The sequence below is a fragment of the Bombina bombina genome, chromosome 4 (genome assembly GCF_027579735.1).
Source record: "Bombina bombina isolate aBomBom1 chromosome 4, aBomBom1.pri, whole genome shotgun sequence".
NCBI classification, from domain to species: Eukaryota; Metazoa; Chordata; class Amphibia; order Anura; family Bombinatoridae; genus Bombina; species Bombina bombina.
Window position 1 is genome coordinate 523,638,806 of NC_069502.1, and position 25,210 is coordinate 523,664,015.

Genomic DNA, 25,210 nt, shown 5'->3' on the forward strand with positions numbered 1-25,210 from the left:
TTTGACCCCACGGGGTGAGATCTTCTGTGGAGCCCCAGATCGAGGGAGATTATTAGTGGTCTTGTATGTCTTCCATTTTCTAATTATTGCTCCCACAGTTGATTTCTTCACACCAAGCTGCTTGCCTATTGCAGATGCAGTCTTCCCAGCCTGGTGCAGGTCTACAATTTTGTTTCTGGTGTCCTTCGACAGCTCTTTGGTCTTCACCATAGTGGAGTTTGGAGTGTGACTGTTTGAGGTTGTGGACAGGTGTCTTTTATACTGATAACAAGTTCAAACAGGTGCCATTAATACAGGTAATGAGTGGAGGACAGAGGAGCCTCTTAAAGAAGAAGATACAGGTCTGTGAGAGCCAGAAATCTTGCTTGTTTGTAGGTGACCAAATACTTATTTTCCACCATAATATGCAAATAAATTCTTTCCAAATCAGACAATGTGATTGTCTGGATTTGTTTCCACATTTTGTCTCTCATAGTTGAGGTATACCTATGATGAAAATCACAGGCCTCTCTAATCTTCTTAAGTGGGAGAATTGCACAATTGGTGGCTGACTAAATACTTTTTTGCCCCACTGTAAATGAGCAGCAAGCATGCAAAAAATAAACAGCAAGAGAAGAAAACAAAAGTGTGGCCACACTAGGGTTAAAGCATACAGTTCATAGCAGTATATGCAACATTAGTATAGACGTGTATGTCCATCTGCTGTGTGTTGTGTGAATTGATTCAAAGGTAGGGATAGCAGGGCAAGGCAAGCAAATGGCTGCAAGATACAGCACGATAACACATGCAGTTAAAGCGGTGGGGCTTTATAGAGCCATGTGTGATCAGTGATTAGTAGCGGATTACTCCAACTTATAGACAGGAATGTCAGTGTTTGAACCACATACTGTATCCGCTGTTCAGTCATGGAACACACTCACTGCTTCCCTGTGTCCCGCTAGGTGCTTGATGAAGATTTAACAACCAAGCAGTTGTATATTGGTTCTCTTTCCTTCGGGGCTGCTAAGCGTGTTCACAACATGCAGCCAACGTCAGTGTCCACATTACGTGTTCCAGTCAGCCAATGCCGATGCGTGTTTCACCCCCTCATCAATTGGTGAGATGGAGCTTCGTCAGGGAGTAGTTTTACACTTCCTTATTCATATATGAGCACTGTCTCCGCCCCTTTGACAGGTGAAGTTATGTATTCTCGGAACTCAAAAGGCAACACTGTACCCAATTTGAAAGTTTAAAAGCACTTTGTGTTGCTAACACAGTATGCATGCACATCTTGTAGTTAGATATCTATACTTAATCTATAAACAAGCTGGCTTAAGTAGTGAATGACGTGTACAGAAATAATTCCGTTCCTCTATTTTATATTTTTTTGTTATTTCCCGGAGTGCGTCAACATCAATCGCCAACTGCACAGTAAGGTATTTATAGAAGTGTCCTCTGTGGACATGATGGTAATATATAATCCAATTGCTCATGAAAAATCATGGGGCATCAATAGACTAATTAAAGAATATTTAACCATATCTGAGGGCACTACACTGAACACTATTGTTTATGTAATAAATATTCTAATATATGGTACACATTTATTTTGTCATTAATTTAAAGATAGTGATCACATCAGTTTATATATATATATATACAGTATATATATATATATATATATATATATATATATATATATATATATATATATATACATACATACATATAAAGCACATATTTGTGTCATGCATAGTTGTTAAGAATAAATAGGAATACAAGATGTAACTTTATTTTTTTGGCTCAAAATAGAGTTTTAAAAATCCAGTGATACCACATATAGTGCTGACATGATATTGCCATTAAGGTATTTATAGCTGTGATTGAATGTTTACAACTCATATTGTGTTCTAGAGTTTGAAATGTTTTTAGATGGTTAGGGATTGGCTGACCATATTCCCAGTACTATTAATTGGATTAATTATGCATCAACAAACCTGGGAGGTGTGTCAACTATTAGAGGATAGGGGTTGTTTGTTTGTTGTATTTAAGCCAGTACTCTCTTTTAGTTAACAGAAGCCTGATGAAACAGACAGGGGTCTGAGAAACGCGTAGCATTCTGTTATTTTAAATATCAGAGTCATTTGGTTGACCTCTGTTTTTATGTGTATTATTAAATTGTGCGATTTTTTATCTTACTTGAGAGTCTGAGCTTATTTTTTCCTACTGAGGACATTGGAAAGACCAGCACTATCACTGTGACAGTGAGCTGGGACACTGCAAATTCCCAGTAGGCCACACTTAGCACAATTGGGTGCTGCTCCATTTGTGAGTATTCATTTGACAACATTATTATCCATTTTGTACAAACTGTATCACACTAGGAGGCGCCTTTGTCTTGTGGTTCCATTCACAGAGAAAGTTTTAATCTATAAACAATTTACAATATTTACATTATTAGGAAAGTATTTCACATTTTTTTACATTGCTTTTTCACAGAAAACATGCCATATCCAATTTCTCATTCATTCCAATGTGAGTCAGAGTAGAGAAAGTAGATATCCATCTGCATTCTTTTTGCAGAAGGATATTTTCATAGTCCCCTCCTCTACCATTTATTATCCCTCTGTCTATGCCTAAGAATCTCAAAAAGTCAATGTTGCTTAAATTGAATTTTTCAAAGTGCCTTGCTACACTGTTTGTCTGGACCTTATACTTTACATCGTCTCTATGCTCAGTAATCCTGTCCTTGATGGCACGCTTAGTTGTCCCAACATAATAGATGGGGCACAAACAGTAGAGAAGATAAACCATGTCTTCTGTTATACAGTTCATAAAATATTTAAGTTTATAGATCTTTCCATCAACTTCTAACTGCAAAGTTTTTAGTTCTTACCATGAATTTACATGCTACACAATTCCCACAGGGAAAATGTACTATCACTCTGTAATTGGATAGCCAGTTCTTTTCTGATGGTTTTGACCTGTACTGACTCCTAACTAGTTTGTCCCATAAGCTTGGCGCCCTCCTAGCAATAAGGATAGTGTATTCTTCAACCGCATGGGCCACATTTTCATTGCTAAGTAAAATATTCCAGTTTCTTTTCAATATATCTTTTATGCCATTCCAATTTTGTTATTAAGCGTACACTAGAGGCAGGCTTTTTCTCTTTAGGAAAGAATAACAAAACTTTATGCAAGTGTTTTCAATATACTTCTGCTTTAAGAAAATGGCTTCTGTGTTTTCTTACTGGACTGATAAGTAAAGGATGGTCTAATGTTACCACCTTTAATTAACCAAAAAAAAATATTATTTTTAAAGAGAAAGCTGTATAGTCTCTTTTAGCAAATGGTAATTTTGTTGCAATGCCCCTTATTTTGACATATGTAACTTTGCGTGTTATTTTAGAAATGGAAAGTCTCTCCAAATGTAACGATTACACAAAAGTCTCTCCTAATGCATATTTCTCCTTGACAATAAACTTTAGTAGTGGCCAACTACTGAATGCTTAAGTTGCCTTTTAGGACTTGCCTTAGGGAGGGTTTTTTTTTAAAGGATCTTTATATGATTAGTACCTTTGGTAGACTTTGTAGTAATCCTGCCATTTGGAGAGACTTTACATTTCTAAAATAACACGCAAAGTTACATATGTCAAAATAAGGGGCATTGCAACAAAATTACCATTTGCTAAAAGAGACTATACAGCTTTCTCTTTAAAAATAATATTTTTTTTGTTGGTTAATTAAAGGTGGTAACGTTAGACCATCCTTTACTTATCAGTCCAGTAAGAAAACACAGGAGCCATTTTCTTAAAGCAGATGTATATTGAAAACACTTGCATAAAGTTATAAGCTTAGTAATTTATTTTAAATATCTACGCATATCAAAGGTTTTCTTAGAAGAAAGTTTAATTGTTTGTTTTTAAAGGAACAAATTTGTCACAATAGATTTCAGTGAAAAATCTGCTAATTGTATAATTTTGTATTTTATGATTTTTATGTAATGTTTTTTAATAAGTAAAAGTTTTTTTTTTATAAAATTGGCATATATTTTCAAGTTCTCTTCACTATATATTAGTCAAAAAAACGTACCTGGTTTAACCATATCACAAATATAGAGGCTTTAAACTGAGAGTCCGGAAGTGTTTCAATGTGACATTATATTTATTTGGGTACAGATAAAATTTATAAACATTAGAATTCACATTTAATGTTTCATATATTCAAAACTAATAAAGAACATAACAACCATTATGCAAATTTATAATAAACACGAATAAATACATAAAGGTGTATTTTTCAATAAAAGATAAAAAAAGAGTGATTTATCCTTCAATATTTTTTTTCCAAAAAGGAAAAGAGTCCAAATATATATATACATTTGAATTTTTTGCTCTTCTGTAGATCATTCACGAATAAATACATAAAGGTGTATTTTTCAATAAAAGATAAAAAAAGAGTGATTTATCCTTCAATAATTTTTTACCAAAAAGGAAAAGAGTCCAAATATATATAATTATATATATATATATATATATATATATATATATATATATATATATATATATATATATATATATATATATATATATATATATAATTATTTGAGAACACCCTTATTAAGGTCCCCATTATTAATGTGATCATACCCATATCTCTAACGTTTTGAGCTTACTGAGAGCCCCCGAAACCATTCTCTGTTTTATGTAAATTATACGTCAGCACATTCACAATATTCTAAGTTAGGATATTTGCACATGTCTGGTTAGTGCTAGGGTGAAAACGTTTTACTTTAAACTTGTAAGTCATGCACTACCCGACATGCACAAAAAGCTTACTTCTAGCGAAATTAACATGCAATCGGGAGGATATTTTATTTTTAATTTCCAGCTCAACATAGACAGCTTGATTTTTATCAAAATATGTAAACCCACTACATCTAGCTTTAATTATTTTCTAGATTGTAAGTTCCCACGGGAATAGGGCCCTGAGTTCCTCCTGTATGTGTTTGTAAATTGTGTCCCGTCTCCTACAAGGTTTTTTATCATTGTTTTATCTAAATGAATTGTATCCATGGACAGCGCTGCGGAATATGTTGGCGCTTCATAAAGTATAATAATTAATTATTTTGTTTCCTACTGACTTTCCATTATAAAGCTCTATAAGGTTAAATGGACATTAAACATGTTGCTTTTATTATTATTATTAATAATAATAATAAATAATAATAATAATGATAATAATATATAGCACTTTTCTATTGATTGGATTCAAAGTGCTTTACAAATGGTAGATTTAAATAAGATGGTTTGAAGTTAGAGATTTTAATCCTGAAATGCTTGTGTCAAGAAGCTGATTTTGAGCGTTTGTTAAAAAATATCCAGCAAAAAGGCTTCTTTCACAGAGCTGGACAGTGCCTTCCGGTTGAAGAATACAAGCACCATTCATTCTTTTAGATAGTTTAGTCCTTGACTGTGCAATATGAACCAACTTAGATCTGTACCACCCACTACAAAGACATCCTGCAGGTAGTTTAATAAAATGTCATGCTGCACTGTGTCAAATGCAATAGAATGGTAAAGGTTATCACGGAGCTTGCTCCCCTCTCTTTTGTCATTAAGAGATCATTTAGTGTCCATAGCAGCACCATTTCAGCACTTTGCCTTGTCTTGAAACCAGACTAGAATGCATCATAAATGTTGCTTATTGATGGCTATACTTGCAGTTGAGTTGCAACAACTTTTTCAAGCACTATCCCTAGGAAAGGAAAGTTTGAGATGGGCCTGTAAAATTGTGCTTGTCCCACTGTCACACTACCTGGAGTTAGTGTCAGGACAGGTAGAACCCAATAGCATAGGTAAGGAAATGATTTTACTTTACTCAAGGGCAAATAGCGATAATTAAAGTAGGTACCTGAAGAGCTGTAGCAGTGTCAAGCTGATCCGCTGGGAAAGACCAGGCAGGAGTATCATCAGAAACCAGGGAAGTAAAAGACAAGCCAGGAAATAGTCCAGGAATCAAAGCCAGGTATCTGTCAGATAAAAAAAAAAAAAACAGGAGTAAGCCAAGCCAAGGTCAAGATAGTTCAGAGTTCAGAGCCATAGTTTTAAATTGATCCAGTGAGGTACCAGGGGTAAGACAAACCAAGGTCAAGGTACAGTCCAGAATTCCAAGGCACAGTTTAATCTGAACAAATGAAGTGCCAGGAATCGAGACAAGCTAAAATACAGTCCAGAGTTGAGAGCCAGGAGACAAACAGGCAATAAATACACAGAAGCAGGGCATAATAAACACCAATGTAAAACAAATAAGATCCAACAGTAAGTGTACCAAATGTAGCAAAACCAAACAATACTCAGACATAGAAGGGTGCTATACTTTTAAAGTGTGTGAAAGTAATAACGTAAATGACAAAACCAGACACAACTGCTAGTCAAAAAATTATGCAATGCCCAAAACAACAATTAGCAACATTTTGAAAACCTGGATTACAGTCCAGATTTTGCTTTTTTGCCTCTTTAGGGAGCGTGGAAAAAAACACACTTTTTACACAAAAGCAAGGAATGTTTAATGTTCCTTTAATAGGGCATTGGGAAAAATATATTTTGTGTTTAAAGAACATTTTTTCTAATGCTTCATGAACTTGCAATTTAAAGAATGTAAAGCTTTAAACATAATTGGATGATGGGCCCATTGCCCTACCCATGCCATTGCTACAGGTTGACCTGGTTATACAAAACAGTTTGTACACACAAAAAGAATATAAATAACACACAAATATGTTCCCTTTAACAGTCTCCTTACACCAAGCATTCAAATGGTGTAGTTAGTTCATTGATAGAGAATATCAGGGTCCTGTCACTTTTATAATAAAGAGAGTTTACAAAAACTGGTGGTAAATTTGTAATTATTCTTTTGTCTGTGCACTCAGGCAAACTGATTCTGAGAGGAGTTGCACTTTTAGTGTGAATATGAAAATAAGTAAAAGGCTGTAGAATGGGGATTATAAGTGCTTTTTGCATGTGACGGAAATAGAGCACTTATTACAAGTTGAAAGTAAAAGCGTTTGCTCAAGCACAATCGAATTTAACACATGTCTGGTTAGCTTGACTTGAGAGTTTGCATAAAGGTTAGGGGAAGAAGAAAATATAATATAATAACACAACATAAACACATGTAAACGTACAGTTACACTCATATAAACACTGTCTGATAAAAATCATTACAAAAAAAGTTATAAGGGTTTAAAGCCCTTAATGGGGAAAAAAATGTTTTTTTTTCTTTTTTAATTGTTATTCTTAGTTTTCTCATTCCCCTTTGATTTAACTTAACCAAAATCAGTTTTGATTTCATAATTCCAGTATTTAAGGACACGTGATCTTTACTGGTATCATAATAAATTCTTTCCTTTTTCAGATTCTATTGGCATTCTCAGTCTCCCACCAGTAAGTACAACATCTGTTTGTAATACTTTTTAATTATGTTCAATGACTTTTATTCTAGTTATTCTGTTGTGTTTTTAATTTTAATACATAAAACTTCCAAAATAGCATAATTCCCCCAAATTTCTTTCATTATTTAGAAAAAGCATGACATTTTAAACAACTTTGCAATTTACTTCGATCTTATTTGCTTCATTCTCTTGACACCATTTGTTGAAAAGCATATTTAAATTGGCTCATTATCTGCTGACTGGTGGCTGCACATAGTTACCTCATGTGATTGACTCACCCATGTGCATTGCTATTTCTTCAACAAAGGATATCGAAAGAATTAAGCAAATTAGATAATAGAAGTAAATTGGAAAGTTGTTTAAAATTGTATTCTCTATCTGAAACAGGAAAGAAATATTTGAGGTTCATATCTCTTTAAATAATAAACCACTTGTATTTGTATACTCAGTTGTTATTTCTGAAAATAAATAATAAGCATATAAGTCACTTCTTTCATTAATCTACATTGGTCTTACTTGTGCTTACCAACATTACAAACAAAAATACTGTGGTTAGATACACTGGTTTGTTTAAAGGGACATGAAACCCACATTTTTTCTTTCATGATTTAGAAAGAGAATGCAATTTTAAACATCTTTCTAATTTACTTCTATTATCTCATTTTCTTTATTCTCTTGATATTCTTTGCTGAAAAGCATATCTAGATATGCTCAGTAGCTGCTGATTGGTTGCTGCACATAGAAGCCTCGTGTGATTGGCTCACCCATGTGCGTTGCTTTTTCTTTAACTAAGGATATCTAAAAAATGAAGCAAAATAAATAATAGAAACCCACATTTTTTCTTTCATGATTTAGAAAGAGAATGCAATTTTAAACATCTTTCTAATTTACTTCTATTATCTCATTTTCTTTATTCTCTTGATATTCTTTGCTGAAAAGCATATCTAGATATGCTCAGTAGCTGCTGATTGGTTGCTGCACATAGAAGCCTCGTGTGATTGGCTCACCCATGTGCATTGCTTTTTCTTTAACTAAGGATATCTAAAAAATGAAGCAAAATAAATAATAGAAGTAAATTGTAATGTTGTTTAAATTTGTATTCTCTTTCTGAATCATGAAAGAAAGATTTTGGGTTTAGTGGCCCTTTAAGATATTCCATGCTATGCTTTCTTTCGTGTGTATGTTCTTAAAATAGAGCTATACCAAATTTCCAAGTAAAACTCTATAGGAGAACAAGGTGCTATAAAAATGCATAGGGGTTAACCATTTGGTTATCACCCTGTACTTTGTGGGTCTATACAACCTTTTTATCTTTTGCTTATTAAATATCTATGTACTTTTAAACATACCGTTTGGTCCCTGTTTTGGCTACCTTACTGTGCATCATACACAGGAGTTTCAGTTTGCTGGAGCACTAGAATCCTTCCAGCCTGCCCCTATAAGCACATTTCAGTGCTGCTACTAAATTTAAGTACCCTGTACGCTTTTATTGTGATAAGGAGTACCCTTTGGAACTACTGATACACACAGGAGTTGCCCTTTTGTTTGCTTTCTTCTACAGGAATACATTAAAATAGAGCTAGTAGCCCTGGTTTCAAACTTTTCAGGTAATATGTATCCTTAGTGATCAGGCTATGATGCATAGAAACACATGAAACATATTTTTAAAATTACCTTTATGGAGCATAATAAAGTTTCTTCCCACTTCCTTTTAAAGGGACAGTATACACTCATTTTCATATAACTGCATGTAAAAGACACTACTATAAAGAATAAGATGCACAGATACTGATATAAAAATCCAGTATAAAACTGTTTAAAAACTTACTTAGAAGCTTCCAGTTTAACTCTGTTGAAAAGGTTGCTGGAAAGCCCACTGCAAGTGGCAAACAAGACACCCCCCTCCCCCTTATTTTGCATATGAAAAGACCCTTTACATAAACAGGAGCAAGCTGGAGAAGGTAGCTGACGGTATTCACAGAAAACTTTGGGGCTTGGTTAGGAGTCTGAAAATCAGAGCAATGTTATTTAAAAATAAGCAAAACTATACATTTTTTGTGAAAAAAAACTTCATGGGCTATATAAATAGATCATCTACAAAACATTTATGCAAAGAAAAAATGAGTTTATAATGTCCCTTTAAAGGGACAGTCAAGTATAAATTAAACTTTCATTATTCAGATAGGACTTTTAATTTTAATTGACTTTCCAATTTACTTTTATCATCAAATTTGCTTTTTTCTCTTGGTATTCTTAGTTTAAACTAAACATAGGTAGGCTCATATGCTAATTTCTAAGCCTTTGAGGGCTGCCTCTTATCCCATGCTTTTTAAATCTCTTTTCAACACAAAGAGACAGAAAGTACACGTGGGCTATATAGATAACACTGTGTTCAGGCCCAGAAAGTTATTTAAGATCTACAATACAATGCTAAATTTAAGACAATAGATAATAAACAGTGACTGTCATGTGATCAGGGGGCTGGAAGAAGGTTCCTAGATACAAGGTAATCACAAAGGTAAAAAGTACATTAATATAACTGTGTTGGTTATGCAAAACTGGGGAATGAGTAATAAAGGGATTATCTATCTTTTAAAACAATAACAATTCTATGGTTGACTGTCCCTTTAAGTGAAGTTTGGGATCTGCTATTAGTAGCAAATCATCTACTGAGCTGTGGTTGTAAAACCGTTATCTCAAATGAAATACAGTCACAAAATATGAAGCCAGTGTAGTAAAGTGTTCTACTGGTAGATAAATTTGTAATCATACTTTACTTCTTTCCATTTCTGTTTTATAATTTTGTAAGCCCTACAAATACAAGTTACCCTTTATGTCACTTTCCATTTGTTTCTGAATATTATTGGTAGTCTCTTTAATTTTATAATTAGCAAGCTTTTAGATTAATAAGAATAATGCATTCCACCATTTTGCCTTGGGCTGTGCACATTATGATTTATTTAAATTTCACTTGATTGTAGGTTCCTCAGACTTCTTCCCAAAGTTATCAACTCACTGTGAATGGAACAGCACAAGGAACATTAGTTTTCTCCTATAATATTCCAATTGCGATTGATCAGAGGATTTATTCTGTATTCATACAAACAGATAAAGTCGTTTACAAGCCTGGACAAACTGTCAAAATCAGGGTCATAAGTATTGATCGGGATCTGAAACCTCACAATGGAGATGTAAACCTTCGTATAGTGGTATGTTTTACTGATGTCTTAAAAAAAAACCTTAGCTGCCTATTATGATTTATCAGAACTCCCATTCAAGGTACTTTACATAGCTTTGTACAGGATTTTCAAATGGGAAGCCATTCCAATATAGTGGAGAACCCACTGATAACTTTCTTGGCAAGATAATGCTGGGGGGGTGGTTATCCTAGTCCTTCAAAAAGCTATGATGATCTGTCTACACTCAATTAGATTTTAATAGTATAATTTGTAGAAAATCATCAGTTGTGCTTTTCTAAAGGATTAGAAAATACCCCTTGCATGTGGTCAACTCAACAGTAGTATTCCAATCTATCTCAAAACAAACATTTTTCCAGTTTTTTGCAGGATTTTTAAATCTTTTTTCAGTCTTAATTCTTTTTTTTTGAGGAGATCAGAGCAGGTGGAAGGGGAATGAACGAGTCACTGCTACTTCAGCCTTGGGGGCCGATTTATCATCTGTCTGACCGACATGATCCGCTCAGCAGATCATTTATGACAGACATCGATAAATGCCAACAGCATACGCTGTCGTCATTTATCATTGCACAAGCAGTTCTTGTGAACTGCTTGTGCAATGCTGCCCCCTGCAGATTTGCGGCCAATCGGCCGCTAGCAGGGGGTGTCAATCAGCCTGATCGTATGAGATCGGGCGGATTGATGTCCGCAGCTTCAGAGCAGGCGAGCCAGTTAAGGAGCAGCGGTCTTAAGACAATTCGGCCCTTGATAAATCAGCCCCTTTGTCTGAGTTGCTGTATATTACCTGTTTATGTAGCTTGCAGTAGCTGGAACAACTGGATAACTTAGGGATTTTAGTTCAGCAATACTGGCAGGACAGCAGCATGTGAGTGTATCTGCTCTGAAAACTGCAAGCGGCAGCCCTGCTAGATCACAGCCTCTGCACACTCAAAGTAGTATATTGATAAATATCACAGCTCCAATTATCCACTTGATCATGCTCTCTGATGGGGGGAGGATCACTCTGCAACCTTTTCCCTGCTGACTGCATAAATACTCACATTGGCATTACCGGTTTTCACACAGTACTGGCACCAGCTGGTGACCTCAAAATACCCCGCTGTGCCAGTGAAATACCAGCCAGGTGGCAACTCTCCCTAGAGATGCCAAAAAGCAAAATTTGTAACCTAGGTTTCCAAAATGCTGCAAATTGCCTAAACCAGCTATTTCATTTGCAACATGTACCGTTATAGAATTTGCTTTTCAGCCTCTCTAGAGAACATGGGACAAACACAGTTTTTACACAAAAGGTGTTTAATGTCCTTTTAACCCATCCCATCATATTTATCAAATAACATATATGGACAAGAAAATACTGTTTTTAAATACATTTAATGTAAAGTTTTATTATAACAAGTTTTATTTTCAAAGTAGTCACAAAAAGAAAATAGTGAAACAGGTTTTCCCTATAAGACAGAAAACAGCGACTTATGTTTTAACTTTTTTGATAATATTTTTTTAATAGCTTATTGTTTTGTACCAATATTAGGACCCTCAAAATAACATTATCCAGCAGTGGCTAAATCTGAAAGCAGACATGGGAGTAGTTTCTACTGAGTTTGCTCTGTCTAACAACCTCATGTATGGGTCATGGGGCATACAAGCCGAAACAAATGTGAGTATAGCTAAAGGTTATTATTTACATATTTAAAATGGATGAACATATTTGACTGAACTCTATTATTTTTGTTTGACATATTAATCACTTTAAAATTAAGTTAATCTATCTTATCATCAGTATTCTTTGAACTATTAAAAAAAAAATTGTAATTCAAATTAAAAAAACTTTAGGAGGAAGAAATGTTAACAAAGTTATTAAAGGAACATTGCCATTTTATTTTAAAGTTATCTATGTAAGTACAAATAGTAATAATTCACACATTTTTCATTCTTTTTGTTCATTATTACTATTACTTATTTATGTGTAACTATATTTTTCATCCTAGAACTCAATGGCTATGGCATATATAATCGTAAAGGAATATGGTAAGTTGCACAAACTTAATAGTTATAGAATTCCATGCATTAATAATTCAATGCATTAATAAAAATAAATGTTTTTACTGATATCAGTTATGTCATGATATTAATATCACAACAGTAAGGTTGGGTTTTAGTGCATTTCTTTTTACAGGTAATGAATTGTCTATTGCTTTAGCACATGCTAGTGTTTCTCTCCTCAAGTACCCCACTAGGTGAGATGTTACATATTTCAATACCTGGGCTGTTCATTAAAGTGATTGTAAACTCTCAACATTTTAAAATCAGATCTGGAATGTTTGTGATACTTTAGATGGAGTTTTAAATTAATCCGTTGTAATGATGTTGCGTTATAACTTACTTTTTAATATAGTTATGAAATTCAAGTACCCAGTGTTCCACTGCCCACTTTAAAAGTAAATTTTTCTGAGCTAACGCTTTGAATTAAACTCCCATCTAAATATCACCAAAATTCCAGACCTCTTTTTAAAATGTGGAGAGTTTACCATTACATTAAGTCAGCCATTGTGACTGACTCCTCTGTACTCAGATTGTAAATTTGCATTGTTAGGTGTACTTGAAGGGGTAGATTTATCAATGTCTCTCCGACATGATACGCTGTCGGCATTTATCATTTCACAAGCAGTTCACCAGAACTAATCTAAATCAGCAAACTCAAGCTAAATATTTAGATTTAATGTACAAACTAATATACAATATATCTGCCTCCATCAGGATAAGGCACAGTTTATTAAGAAGATAACGTTAATATTAGGGTTGCCCTACTTGAGGACCTAAATGAGGGCCAAATTACGTTTAAAAACGGTCCCACTTTGCCATATTGTATAATGCTTTTGTTTTAACCATGCCCTTTCACTAGGATTGTAATTCATCCAACTACTGTATCAACATCTTTATGACACATTTATGAAATATTTCTCAATACTCCTTTACTTTGATCTATTTGTGCCCATCACCAGAACCTATACTTGCAACTGAAGTTGGGGAGGAGACTGCTTATTTCCTGTACAAACTCCTTATTCCTCTCATAATCAGATCAGTTAATTACACAGGTTCTGTGTATACAACTGGGTTTAAACAATTATGTGAGGTTAGCTATATATTTCTTTATTTTAAAGACTTTATTTATGATTGGACAATTAAGATAATAGACATAGGGGCTGATTTATCAAGCAGCAAATGCTGCTTATTCCGCGCAAACCTTCCGGCTCGCTTGACACTTTATTTAAATGTATTTATGTTGTGTTTGAGCCACATCTTTTTTTACCCCTTACACTTTATGCTAGGGGCCGATTTATGAAGCTCTGTATGGAACTTGATGCCCCTGTTTCTGCACAAGCCTTCCGGCTCCCCGGAAACAGAAGTTATGAAGCAGCGGTCTAAAGACCGCTGCTTCATAACTTGTCTGCCTGCTCTGAGGCTGCGGACAAAAATCAACCCGATCGAATACGATCGGGTTGATTGACACCAAACCTGCCGGGGACAGCATTGCACCAGCAGTTCACAAGAACTGCTGGTGCAATGATAAATGCAGACAGCGTATGCTGTCGGCATTTATCGATGTGCAGCGGACATGATACGCTACATTGTATCATGTCCGCTCGCACTATGATAAATCTACCCCTAGGTCTTCAGTCATGCTAATCTGACAAGCGCAAATTCTGTTTGCACTCAACTGCACCTGTTTACTTTTAACTTGTAATGCGTGTGCGATTAGCATGGTCGCGATATTGCTTATTGCATGACCCTTCTCTAACTTTAGCATGACACATAATCTAGTCCATAGTATGTGATACAGATACAATAACAGTAGTACAAACTTAAATTGCACAATCTTCTTAACTCACATATATTATATACATTAGGTATACATTATGGGCCAGATTACAAGTTAAGGGCAAAATATTGCTTCTGCAAAAGCCATATTTGCACTTACTAATACCAAATGTGCTATGTTATTATAAGTGAGGTGCAATGCAAACACGACCTCGTGTTTGCATTGCACAGAATCATTGCGCTCATGAGAGAGCGCTTCCATAGGCTCCAATAGAAGCCTCATTCTCATGTCGTCAGACACAGCTTGAGAGCTAGCGCAGCACAGGGGGTTGGTCACGCAGCAAATATAAATAAATATGTATGTAAGTATATGCAGATTTACTGGGAACACACTGTCCCCATAGACCGCAATGTAAAGGCACCACAAACCCTACAACATTCAGCCCTCATAACTGCTTCTTGCAGTGATTTTATTAAAAAATAAAAATGCTACAATTTTTTTTTAAGAAACTACACACCACTGTATTTTGGCGTCAATTGGCGGACACTTATAAAATTAACCTGAGAGCTGACCTCTGGTCAATTTTATGAGCTTGCGGTAGCAATAACTAGCCACTTGTTATTTAGTGCACACCAGAAAACGAGCAAATTTGCCGTTTGTGGGCGCACAATAAATTAACGCTCCACTTGTTATCTAGAACTATATATGTATATACATAATTTATGTATATTTGCAATATTTTAAGTTAATAAAAATGTATTACTACTGTAAAAGTATTTTTTATTTTGGGTGTTTTGTGTACTGCTGTCCAATTGAAATCCAAAATATCAATATCTCATCTCTGTCTTTGTTTTTCTTTTACCAAGTTTCACCCAGATTTGAAGTCTCCTTGACTACCCCACTCTATTATATCAGTCCTAAGCAGAAAAATCTTACAGGCACAGTCACAGCAAAGTAAGTGACACAATGTAAACTTGTACTGTTTGTTAATCATTTGTTTTTAATACCATGAGCTGGAATTGTTATCAGGTACTGTATATGAGACAGCTGCTTATAGTCTCCTTCACTAGGAAAGTTGCTTGTGATTCTAGTTGCACTAATTTATTTATGTATTTATTTATAAACCGGGCTGCCATGCATGGCCAAATACATGCTGCAGTTTGGGTTTTACAGCTTTCTTAAAAGGACATTAAACAATAAATAAATGCTAAATATAACAATATAGTCAAAACAAGTATGCAGGTGCATTTTTAAAAAACTGTTAGTTGTTTAAATATTGAAGTAATAAGTGTACATGTTTAATTTCTCTAAAAAAAAAAAAAATTCTATAAAGTATTGGCGCTGCCATGTTGAAACATAAACTTCTCCTTATCTTATCTCTTTTGCTGAGGGAAACTAGAGAGAAAATAAAAAAAGCTAACAAGCCCTGAAATATGCAAAAAATGAATATCTGGAATATGACTCTGTTAAAGTAACTAAAAAGGGTTTCTCATAAACCAGTGTCTGCAAAGTTTAGTGTTAGAACATTTTCACCTAGATTACGAGTCTTGCGTTAGGGTTAAAAAGCAGCGTTGAGAGGTCCTAACGCTGCTTTTTAATGCCCGCTGGTATTACGAGTCTTGAAGGTACAGGTCTACTGCTCACTTTTTTTGCCAGACTTGGAAATAACGCAAATCCACTTACGTCAATTGCGTTTCCTATTTTTTCAATGGGACTTGCATAGCGCCGGTATTACGAGTCTGACAAAAAGTGAGCGGTACACCCTCTCCTGTCAAGACTGGTACCGCATTTTAAAGTCAGTAGTTAAGAGTTTTACACTACAATGCCGTAGCATAAAACACTTAACTAAAGTGCTAAAAAGTACACTAACACCCATAAACTACCTATTAACCCCTAAACCGAGGCCCCCCACATCGTAAACACTATAATAAAATGTTTAAACCCCTAATCTGCCGAACCGGACATCGCTGCCACTATAATAAATATATTAACCGCACTCCAGCCTCGCAAACATTAGTTACATTTTATTAACCCCTAATCAGCCGGCCATAACTTCAACGACACCTACCTACATTTATTAACCCCTAATCTGCCGCCCCAACGTCACCACCACTATACTAAATGTATTAACCCCTAAACCTAAGTCTAACCCTAACCCCCCCTAACTTAAATAAAATTTAAATAAATCTAAATAAAATTACTATCATTTAATAAATTATTCCTATTTAAAACTAAATACTTACCTATAAAATAAACCCTTAGCTAGCTACAATATAATTAATAGTTATAGTGTATCTAGCTTAGGGTTTATTTTTATTTTACAGGCAAGTTTGTATTTAGTTTAACTAGGTACAATAGTTACTAAATATTTTTTTTTTATTTTTTTTATATATATATTTTTATTGAGGTTGTGCGAAATACTACAGCTTATATAAAAGAACATAGCAAACTAAAAATAATTCACAGTATAGATGATACAATGCAATAGACTGGAACCTCTTTTTCTTTTTAACATAGTCTAAACAAAATGCGTTTCCTCATTTGCCATTGAAGGCAACTCTTGTGCCTCTAAAGACATGCATCAAACTCTGAGAGAGGAAATTTAGTGATTTGAACGGTCACCTGTAGACCTATAAGCTAAAATTAGATTGGTAATTAACATATGGAGTAATGACCACAATGAAAGTACTATCTTTAGATGAAAGCAACGTAATGAAACAATCAGAGACTCTACTGGAAAGTAGTGTTGATCAGTCCTGCTGAGTGAAATGTAGTGATTAGAGTCAGTACTGTGGTAAATTGAAAAAAAAAAAACAAATGCTAGGGAGGTATTTAGGGTTGCGGCATAGACGAGAGAAGCCGCATATGTAGCCCTCCTCATCTAGGAGGTCCATTATGGGGGGGGGGGGGGGGGGGGGGGGAGGTGGTAGGGTAAATTCCCAAAGTGGGTGAGGAAATGGAAAAGTGTTTTAAGTATTTATCTATCCTTTCCTTTTTGTATAAAGACTGGGGTGTTATAGATATTAAATATTAGGCTGAACTCTATGAATAAATGACCTCTGTAAGTTACTATAATAGGCACCAGTGTTAATGTTTATGAGAATGGGAACTCAGTATATGCCAGCCAGGTAGACATGGAGAACATCAATATCTTGCCATGGCAATCCAACAGCCATACATCATATGGGGCCACTAGCTTATCTATTACAGTAGGACAATGTATGCCATGTTCTCAGACTAGTAGCAATACAAAGCTAGATATACGAGGATGAGGGGTGAAGCGCTGCTCCGCTACATACTATGACTACTACATCTAGTATAGGTATACTAAGATACAAAGTTCCTACGCCAACAAAGGGAAAAATATTGTGCATTCACGTAAGAACATGGAAAGCTATTGCCTGGAAACTTAAACTAACATGCAGGTCAATAATAAAACAAATAATGCTATAGTAAAGGTAATTGTTAAACATTTCAAATATACCATCGTTGTTATAAAGAAAAAAGGGAAGTTACATCTTTATGCCTAATTTGTCTTAAGTCCTATCCCCTGGGCATGGGCCCTATACCCAGAAGGATCTAGTCATAACTGGGCGGTAAATCACAGGGAGTTCACATCCCATATTTTTAAGCTTTTAGCCTTATACAGATTGTACAATTTGTTCTATATCAAAGATATGCTTAATAATTAGGTTGCTAAAATACAAAAGAAGAGCAAGCATGGATCTTTAACTATTATGAGTGTTAGATAAGTGGAATGCAAATCATAACATACACAAGCTAACTGAAAGCCCTTAAATTCACCACATGCAAGATATAGCCTTAATCAGCAGAGAGCATAATATGACAATTCTTATTTAGAAGTTGCTGTAAGAAATATAGAAAACTCAATGTGAACATTTGTGACCTGCAGCAAAAGTGCAAAAGCTGACAGTGGATCGACAGTGTCTGCAGCCTTTCATTGCCCATTATGGCACATAAGCAGATGCATATTAATAAACTGTAAAGTATAACTATGATAGGAACTCATATGTAACATAACATATAAACTTAGTGCGAATTTTAAACAGACAGTGTGGAGTAGTACATTTAAAAGCAGATGGAGCTAGATATTAATTCAGGAGCTATTATTAAAAACACTGAAGATAATATGATATGATGTTTATAAGGGTCTGCAGGCAAGGCAGGGGGAAACAGTAACGATATCAACTCTAGAGTTTTGACAGTCATTTAGTTCCAGTAGTTGTGAGCATGCTGTCTATATAGAATTTAGTTATGTCCCATAGCAGTCTTAGCCTGACAAGGTATGCATTGTCTTAGAGAGATTTTTAGAGAGGTCTCAGTGTGTACAGACCATGATTGGTGTGTTCAATTTAACCGATGCCCCTTCGTTGGCTATATGGAGCACACTGACCCTGATGCGTAGTTACATGGGTCAGATAAAGCGGTATGTACTGAGGGGAGATTTGCGCCCCCACCTGCTTCCATCTCAAATCGGCAGAGCATACATTAGGGCACTCAGCTGGAATAACAGCGCTTTCAGAGTGGTCCTTTCTCGTTGTTACCCACTTGGAACTCAGCAAAGCCCGCTCCAGGACATGAATCTGCTGATCGGCAAGCTGTGTCTCAGGAAAGTCAGACCGCGAGTGGAAGCCTCCAGCCTCTTGTGTGGAAGGCGGGATCTCACTCGGTGGTGCGCTGCTGTGCTGCAGTAAATCAAAGGGATGCGTGTCCTCTAGTTTACCGGTTAGCTGGGTCGTAGTCTCTGAGTTAGGTGGTCTCATAACCAATTGCACAGTTTCTGCAAAACGGAGCTGATACTGTTTCAGAAGGGCTCCAATATCCTGTAAGATGCAGCAAGCAAATGCCATGACGAATTTAGAAAGGGTTTTGAGTATTCCCCTCCTTGCGCAGTTTAAAGATGGCTGCTTCGAAAAGGCCTCCTCTGGTTCCCCTGACAATGTAGACAGAACAGCTTAACTTCACATTATCCCTCAGCCTCCAAAAGTCTTGACGATGTTCAGTAAACAATTAGACACCTTATTAGTATTAAGTGTGCTGAGTACAAAGGTCCAATATGCATTTTTTAAATAGTATACAGCCAGAGCTGTGTTAACATGCGACCTTTCTGTCTCAGAGCTGGCTCCGCCCCCCGTTACTAAATAGTTATTAACTATTTAATAACTACCTAGTTAAAATAAATACAAAAGTACCTGTAAAATAAAACCTAACCTAAGTTACAATTACACCTAACACTACACAATAATTGAATAAATTAAATAAATTAAATACAATTAAATTAAATTATCTAAAGTACAAAAAACCCCACACTAAATTAGAGAAAATAATAAACAAATTACAAGATTTTTAAACTAATTACACCTAATCTAATCCCCCTAACAAAATAAAAAATCCCCCCCAAAATAAAAAAAACCCTACCCTAAACTAAATTACAAATAGCCCTTAAAAGGGCCTTTTGCGGGGCATTGCCCCAGAGTAATCAGCTCTTTTACCTGTAAAAAAAAAGTACAAATCACCCCCCCAACATTAAAACCCACCAGAATTCTATCAGCCAATCGGAATTGAAGGGACACCATCTTGGATGACGTCATTTAAAGGAACCTTCATTCCAGAAGAGCTGTCGGATGAAGAGGATGCTCCGCGTCGGATGTCTTGAAGATGGACCTGCTCCGCGCTGGATGGATGAAGATAGAAGATGCCGTCTGGATGAAGACTTCTGCCCATCTGGAGGACCACTTCGCCCGGCTTGGATGAAGACTTCTCCCGGCTTCGTTGAGGACTTCGGCCCGGTTGGGTGAAGATGTCTCCCGGTAAGGTGATCTTCAAGGGGTTAGTGTTTGTTTTTTTTAAGGGGGGATTGGGTGGGTTTTAGAGTAGGGTTGGTTGTGTGGGTGGTGGGTTTTAATGTTGGGGGGGTGATTTGTACTTTTGTTTTACAGGTAAAAGAGCTGATTACTTTGGGGCAATGCCCCGCAAAAGGCCCTTTTAAGGCATATTTGTAATTTAGTGTAGGTTAGGGCTTTTTATTTATTTTGGGGGGCTTATTTATTTTGTTAGGGGGATTATATTAGGTGTAATTAGTTTAAAAATCTTGTAATTTGTTTATTATTTTCTGTAATTTAGTGGGGGGGGGTTGTACTTTAGGTAATTTAATTTAATTGTATTTAATTGTATTTAATTTATTTAATTATAGTGTAGTGTTAGGTATTATTGTAACTTAGGTTAGGTTTTATTTTACAGGTACTTTTGTCTGTATTTTAACTAGGTAGTTATTAAATAGTTAATAACTATTTAATAACTATTGTACCTAGTTAAAATAAATACAAACTTGCCTGTAAAATAAAAATAAACCCTGAGATAGCTACAATGTAATTATTAGTTATATTGTAGCTAGCTTAGGGTTTATTTTATAGGTAAGTATTTAGTTTTAAATAGGAATAATTTATTAAATGATAGTCATTTTATTTAAATTTATTTAAATTTTATTTAAGTTAGGTGGGGTTAGGGTTAGACTTAGGTTTAGGGGTTAATAACTTTAATATAGTGGCGGTGACGTTGGGGGCGGCAGGTTAGGGGTTAACTATAATGTAGGTGTCTGCGATGTTGGGGGCAGCAGATTAGGGGTTCATAAGTATAATGTAGGTGTCGGCGGTTTTCGGAGCGGCAGATTATGGGTTAATAATATATTGTAGGTGTCGGCGATGTCAGGGGCGGCAGATTAGGGGTTAATAAGTGTAAGATTAGGGGTGTTTAGACTCGGGGTTCATGTTAGGGTGTTAGGTGTAGACATAAATGTATTTTCCCCATAGGAATCAATGGGGCTGCGTTAGAAGCTAAACGCTGCTTTTTTGCAGATGTTAGGTTTTTTTTCAGCCGGCTCTCCCCGTTGATTCCTATGGGGAAATCATGCACGAGCACGTTCAGCCAGCTCACCGCTAACGTACGCAGCACTGGTATTGAGGTGAGATGTGGAGCAAAATTTTGCTCTACACTCACTTTTTTGTGGCTAACTCCGGGTTTCTAAAAACCCGTAATACCAGCGCTGTCTGTAAGTGAGCGGTGAGCATAAACTGCTTGTTAGCACCGCATAGCCTCTAACGCTAAACTTGTAATCTAGGCGTTTAATTTTTTATTGTATATCTGCCCCTAATTGTCATTCAGAAAAAAGATTACATAAGAGGAAACCAAGGTTTCAACATTGCCTTGCCCATTACTTTATAGAAACTCAGAGGATCTGGAAAGAAAAGAAGATGTGATAAGTGATAGATAGACAATTGAAATGACTTCCAAAGGGACATTTATATTAGTAGATTTAACAATATTTAGTTGTATGTATGTTACCATATATAACACAGTAACAAATGTTACTACAATAAGTGGTAATACCTGGTTATTGGACTAACTAAAAAAAGAGTCAAGTTTTCACTCTCTATTGTATCAGAGGCTATCCTGACGACTTCATTCAAAATGTGCATATATTATTAAAATACATAATTTATTATAGCTTTTTTCTTTACTTTAAAGGGACAGTCTAGTCCAAAATAAACTTTTATGATTCAGATAGAGAATGTCATTTTAAACAATTTTCCAATTTACTTTTATCACCAATTTTGCTTTATTCTCTTGGTATTCTTCGTTGAAAGCTAAACCTAGGAGGTTCATATGCAAATTTCTAAACCCTTGAAGACTGCCTCTTCTCTCAGGGAATTTTGACAGTTTTTCACCACTAGAGGGTGTTAGTTCATGTGTGTCATATAGATAAAACTGTGCACATGGAATTCCAGTGAGCCAGCTCTGATTGGCTAAAATGGATGTCTGTCAAAAGAACTGAAATAAGGGGACAATTTACAGAGGCTTAGATACAAGGTAATCACAGAGGTAAAAAGTTTATTTATATAACTATGTTGGTTATGCAAAACTAGGGAATGAGGAATTCCACTTAAAAACAAATTAGATACTTTAACAGCCTTCCTAAATGCTAAAATAGCAGTTAAGTATTTACCATTTCGGAGAAGATAAAATACAGTCGGCTAGATTTAGAGTTTGGCGTTAGGGGCTCCTAATGCTGGATTTGGGCTACCGCTGGTATTTAGAGTCAGTCAGGAAAGGGTCTAACGCTCACTTTGCAGCCGCGACTTTTCCATACCGCAGATCCCCTTACGTCAATTGCGTATCCTATCTTTTCAATGGGATCTTTCTAACGCTGGTATTTAGAGTCGTGGCTGAAGTGAGCGTTAGAAATCTAACGACAAAACTCCAGCCGCAGCAAAAAGCCAGGAGTTAAAAGCTTTCTGGGCTAACGCCGGTTCATATTTATATATTTATTAACCCCTAATCTGCCACCCCAAACGTCGCCGCCACCTACCTACACTTATTAACCCCTAATCTGCCGACCGGACTTCACCACTACTATAATAAAGTTATTAACCCCTAATCCGCCTCACTCCCGCCTCAAAAACCCTATAATAAATAGTATTAAACCCTAATCTGCCCTCCCTAACATCACCGACACCTAACTTCAAGTATTAACCCCTAATCTGCCGAGTGGACCTCGCCAACACTATAATAAATGTATTAACCCCTAAAGCTAAGTCTAACCCTAACACTAACACCCCCCTAAGTTAAATATAATTTAAATCTAACGAAATAAATTAACTCTTATTAAATAATTATAATTATATTGTAGCTATTTTAGGATTAATATTTATTTTACAGGCAACTTTGTATTTATTTTAACCAGGTACAATAGCTATTAAATAGTTAATAACTATTTAATAGTTACCTAGTTAAAATAATTACAAAATTACCTGTAAAATAAATCCTAACCTAAGTTACAATTAAACCTAACACTACACTAGCAATAAATTAATTAAATAAAATACCTACAATTATCTACAATTAAACCTAACACTACACTATCAATAAATTAATTACATACAAATACCTACAAATAAATACATAAACTAACTAAAGTACAAAAAATAAAAAAGAACCAAGTTACAAAAAATAAAAAAAGAACTAAGTTACAAAAAATAAAAAAATATTTACAAACATTATAAAAATATTACAACAATTTTAAGCTAATTACACCTACTCTAAGCCCCCTAATAAAATAACAAAGCCCCCCAAAATAAAAAAATGCCCTACCCTATTCTAAAATACAAATAGAAAAGCTCTTTTACCTTACCAGCCCTTAAAAGGGCCTTTTGCGGGGCATGCCCCAAAGAATTCAGCTCTTTTGCCTGTAAAAAAAAACATACAATACCCCCCCCAACATTACAACCCACCACCCACATACCCCTAATCTAACCAAACCCCCCTTAAATAAACCTAACACTAAGCCCCTGAAGATCTTTCTACCTTATCTTCACCACGCCGGGTATCACCGATCGGTTCAGGCTCCGAAGTCTTCATCCAAACCCAAGCGGGGGCTGAAGATGTCCATGATCCGGCTGAAGTCTTGGCCCAAGCGGCGGCTGAAGAGGTCCATCATCGGGCAGAAGTCTTCATCCTATCCGGGCAGAAGAGGAGATCCGGACCGGTAGACATCTTCATCCAAGCGGCATCTTCTATCTTCTTCCATCCGACGACGAGCGGCTCCATCTTCAAGACCTCCGGCGCGGATCCATCCACTTCTTCCGACGTCCTAACACAAAATGAAGGTTCCTTTAAGGGACGTCATCCAAGATGGCGTCCCTCGAATTCCGATTGGCTGATAGGATTCTATCAGCCAATCGGAATTAAGGTAGGAAAAATCTGATTGGCTGATGGAATCAGCCAATCAGATTCAAGTTCAATCCAATCAGCCAATCAGATTGAGCTCGCATTCTATTGGCTGTTCCAATCCAATTGTAGGTAGTTTAGTTAATTAATTTATTGATAGTGTAGTGTTAGGTTTATTTGTAACTTAGGTTAGGATTTATTTTACAGGTAATTTTGTATTTATTTTAACTAGGTAGCTATTAAATAGTTATTAACTATTTAATAGCTATTGTACCTAGTTAAAATAAATACAAAGTTGCCTGTAAAATTAATATATAAATCCTAAAATAGCTACAATATAATTATTATTTATATTGTAGCTATATTAGGGTTTATTTTACAGGTAAGTATTTAGCTTTAAATAGGATTAATTTATTTAATAAGAGTTAATTTATTTCTTTAGATTTAAATTATATTTAACTTAGGGGGGTGTTAGTGTTAGGGTTAGACTTAGCTTTAGGGGTTAATAACTTTATTAGAATAGCGGTGAGGTCCGGTCGGCAGATTAGGGGTTAATAATTGTAGGTAGGTGGCGGCGACGTTGGGGGGGGGGGGGGCAGATTAGGGGTTAATAAATATAATATAGGGGTCGGCGGTGTTAGGGGCAGCAGATTAGGGGTACATAGGGATAACGTAGGTTGCGGCGGTGTACGGAGCGGCAGATTAGGGGTTAACAAAAATATGCAGGTGTCAGCGATAGCGGGGGCGGCAGATTAGGGGTTAATAAGTGTAAGGTAAGGGGTGTTTAGACTCGGGGTTCATGTTAGGGTGTTAGGTGCAGACTTAGAAAGTGTTTCCCCATAGGAAACAATGGTGCTGCTTTAGGAGCTGAACGCTGCTTTTTTGCAGGTGTTAGGTTTTTTTTCAGCTCAAACTGCCCCATTGTTTCCTATGGGGGAATCGTGCATGAGCACGTTTTTGAAGCTGGCCGCGTCCGTAAGCACCGCTGGTATTGAGAGTTGCAGTGGCGGTAAATTATGC

At 35.8% G+C, this 25,210-nt stretch overlaps 1 protein-coding gene across 1 annotated transcript in view; it reads left to right on the top strand.

The window, feature by feature from the left end:
* LOC128656513 (CD109 antigen-like) overlaps positions 1-25,210 on the top strand; it is a 212,883-nt gene that overhangs the window by 54,044 nt on the left and 133,629 nt on the right. Inside the window, exons 3-7 of the mRNA XM_053710441.1 lie at positions 7,396-7,424; positions 10,414-10,641; positions 12,158-12,283; positions 12,615-12,654; positions 15,313-15,400. Of these exons, the coding sequence (XP_053566416.1) occupies positions 7,396-7,424; positions 10,414-10,641; positions 12,158-12,283; positions 12,615-12,654; positions 15,313-15,400 (511 nt within the window). The remainder of the gene's footprint in view (positions 1-7,395; positions 7,425-10,413; positions 10,642-12,157; positions 12,284-12,614; positions 12,655-15,312; positions 15,401-25,210) is intronic.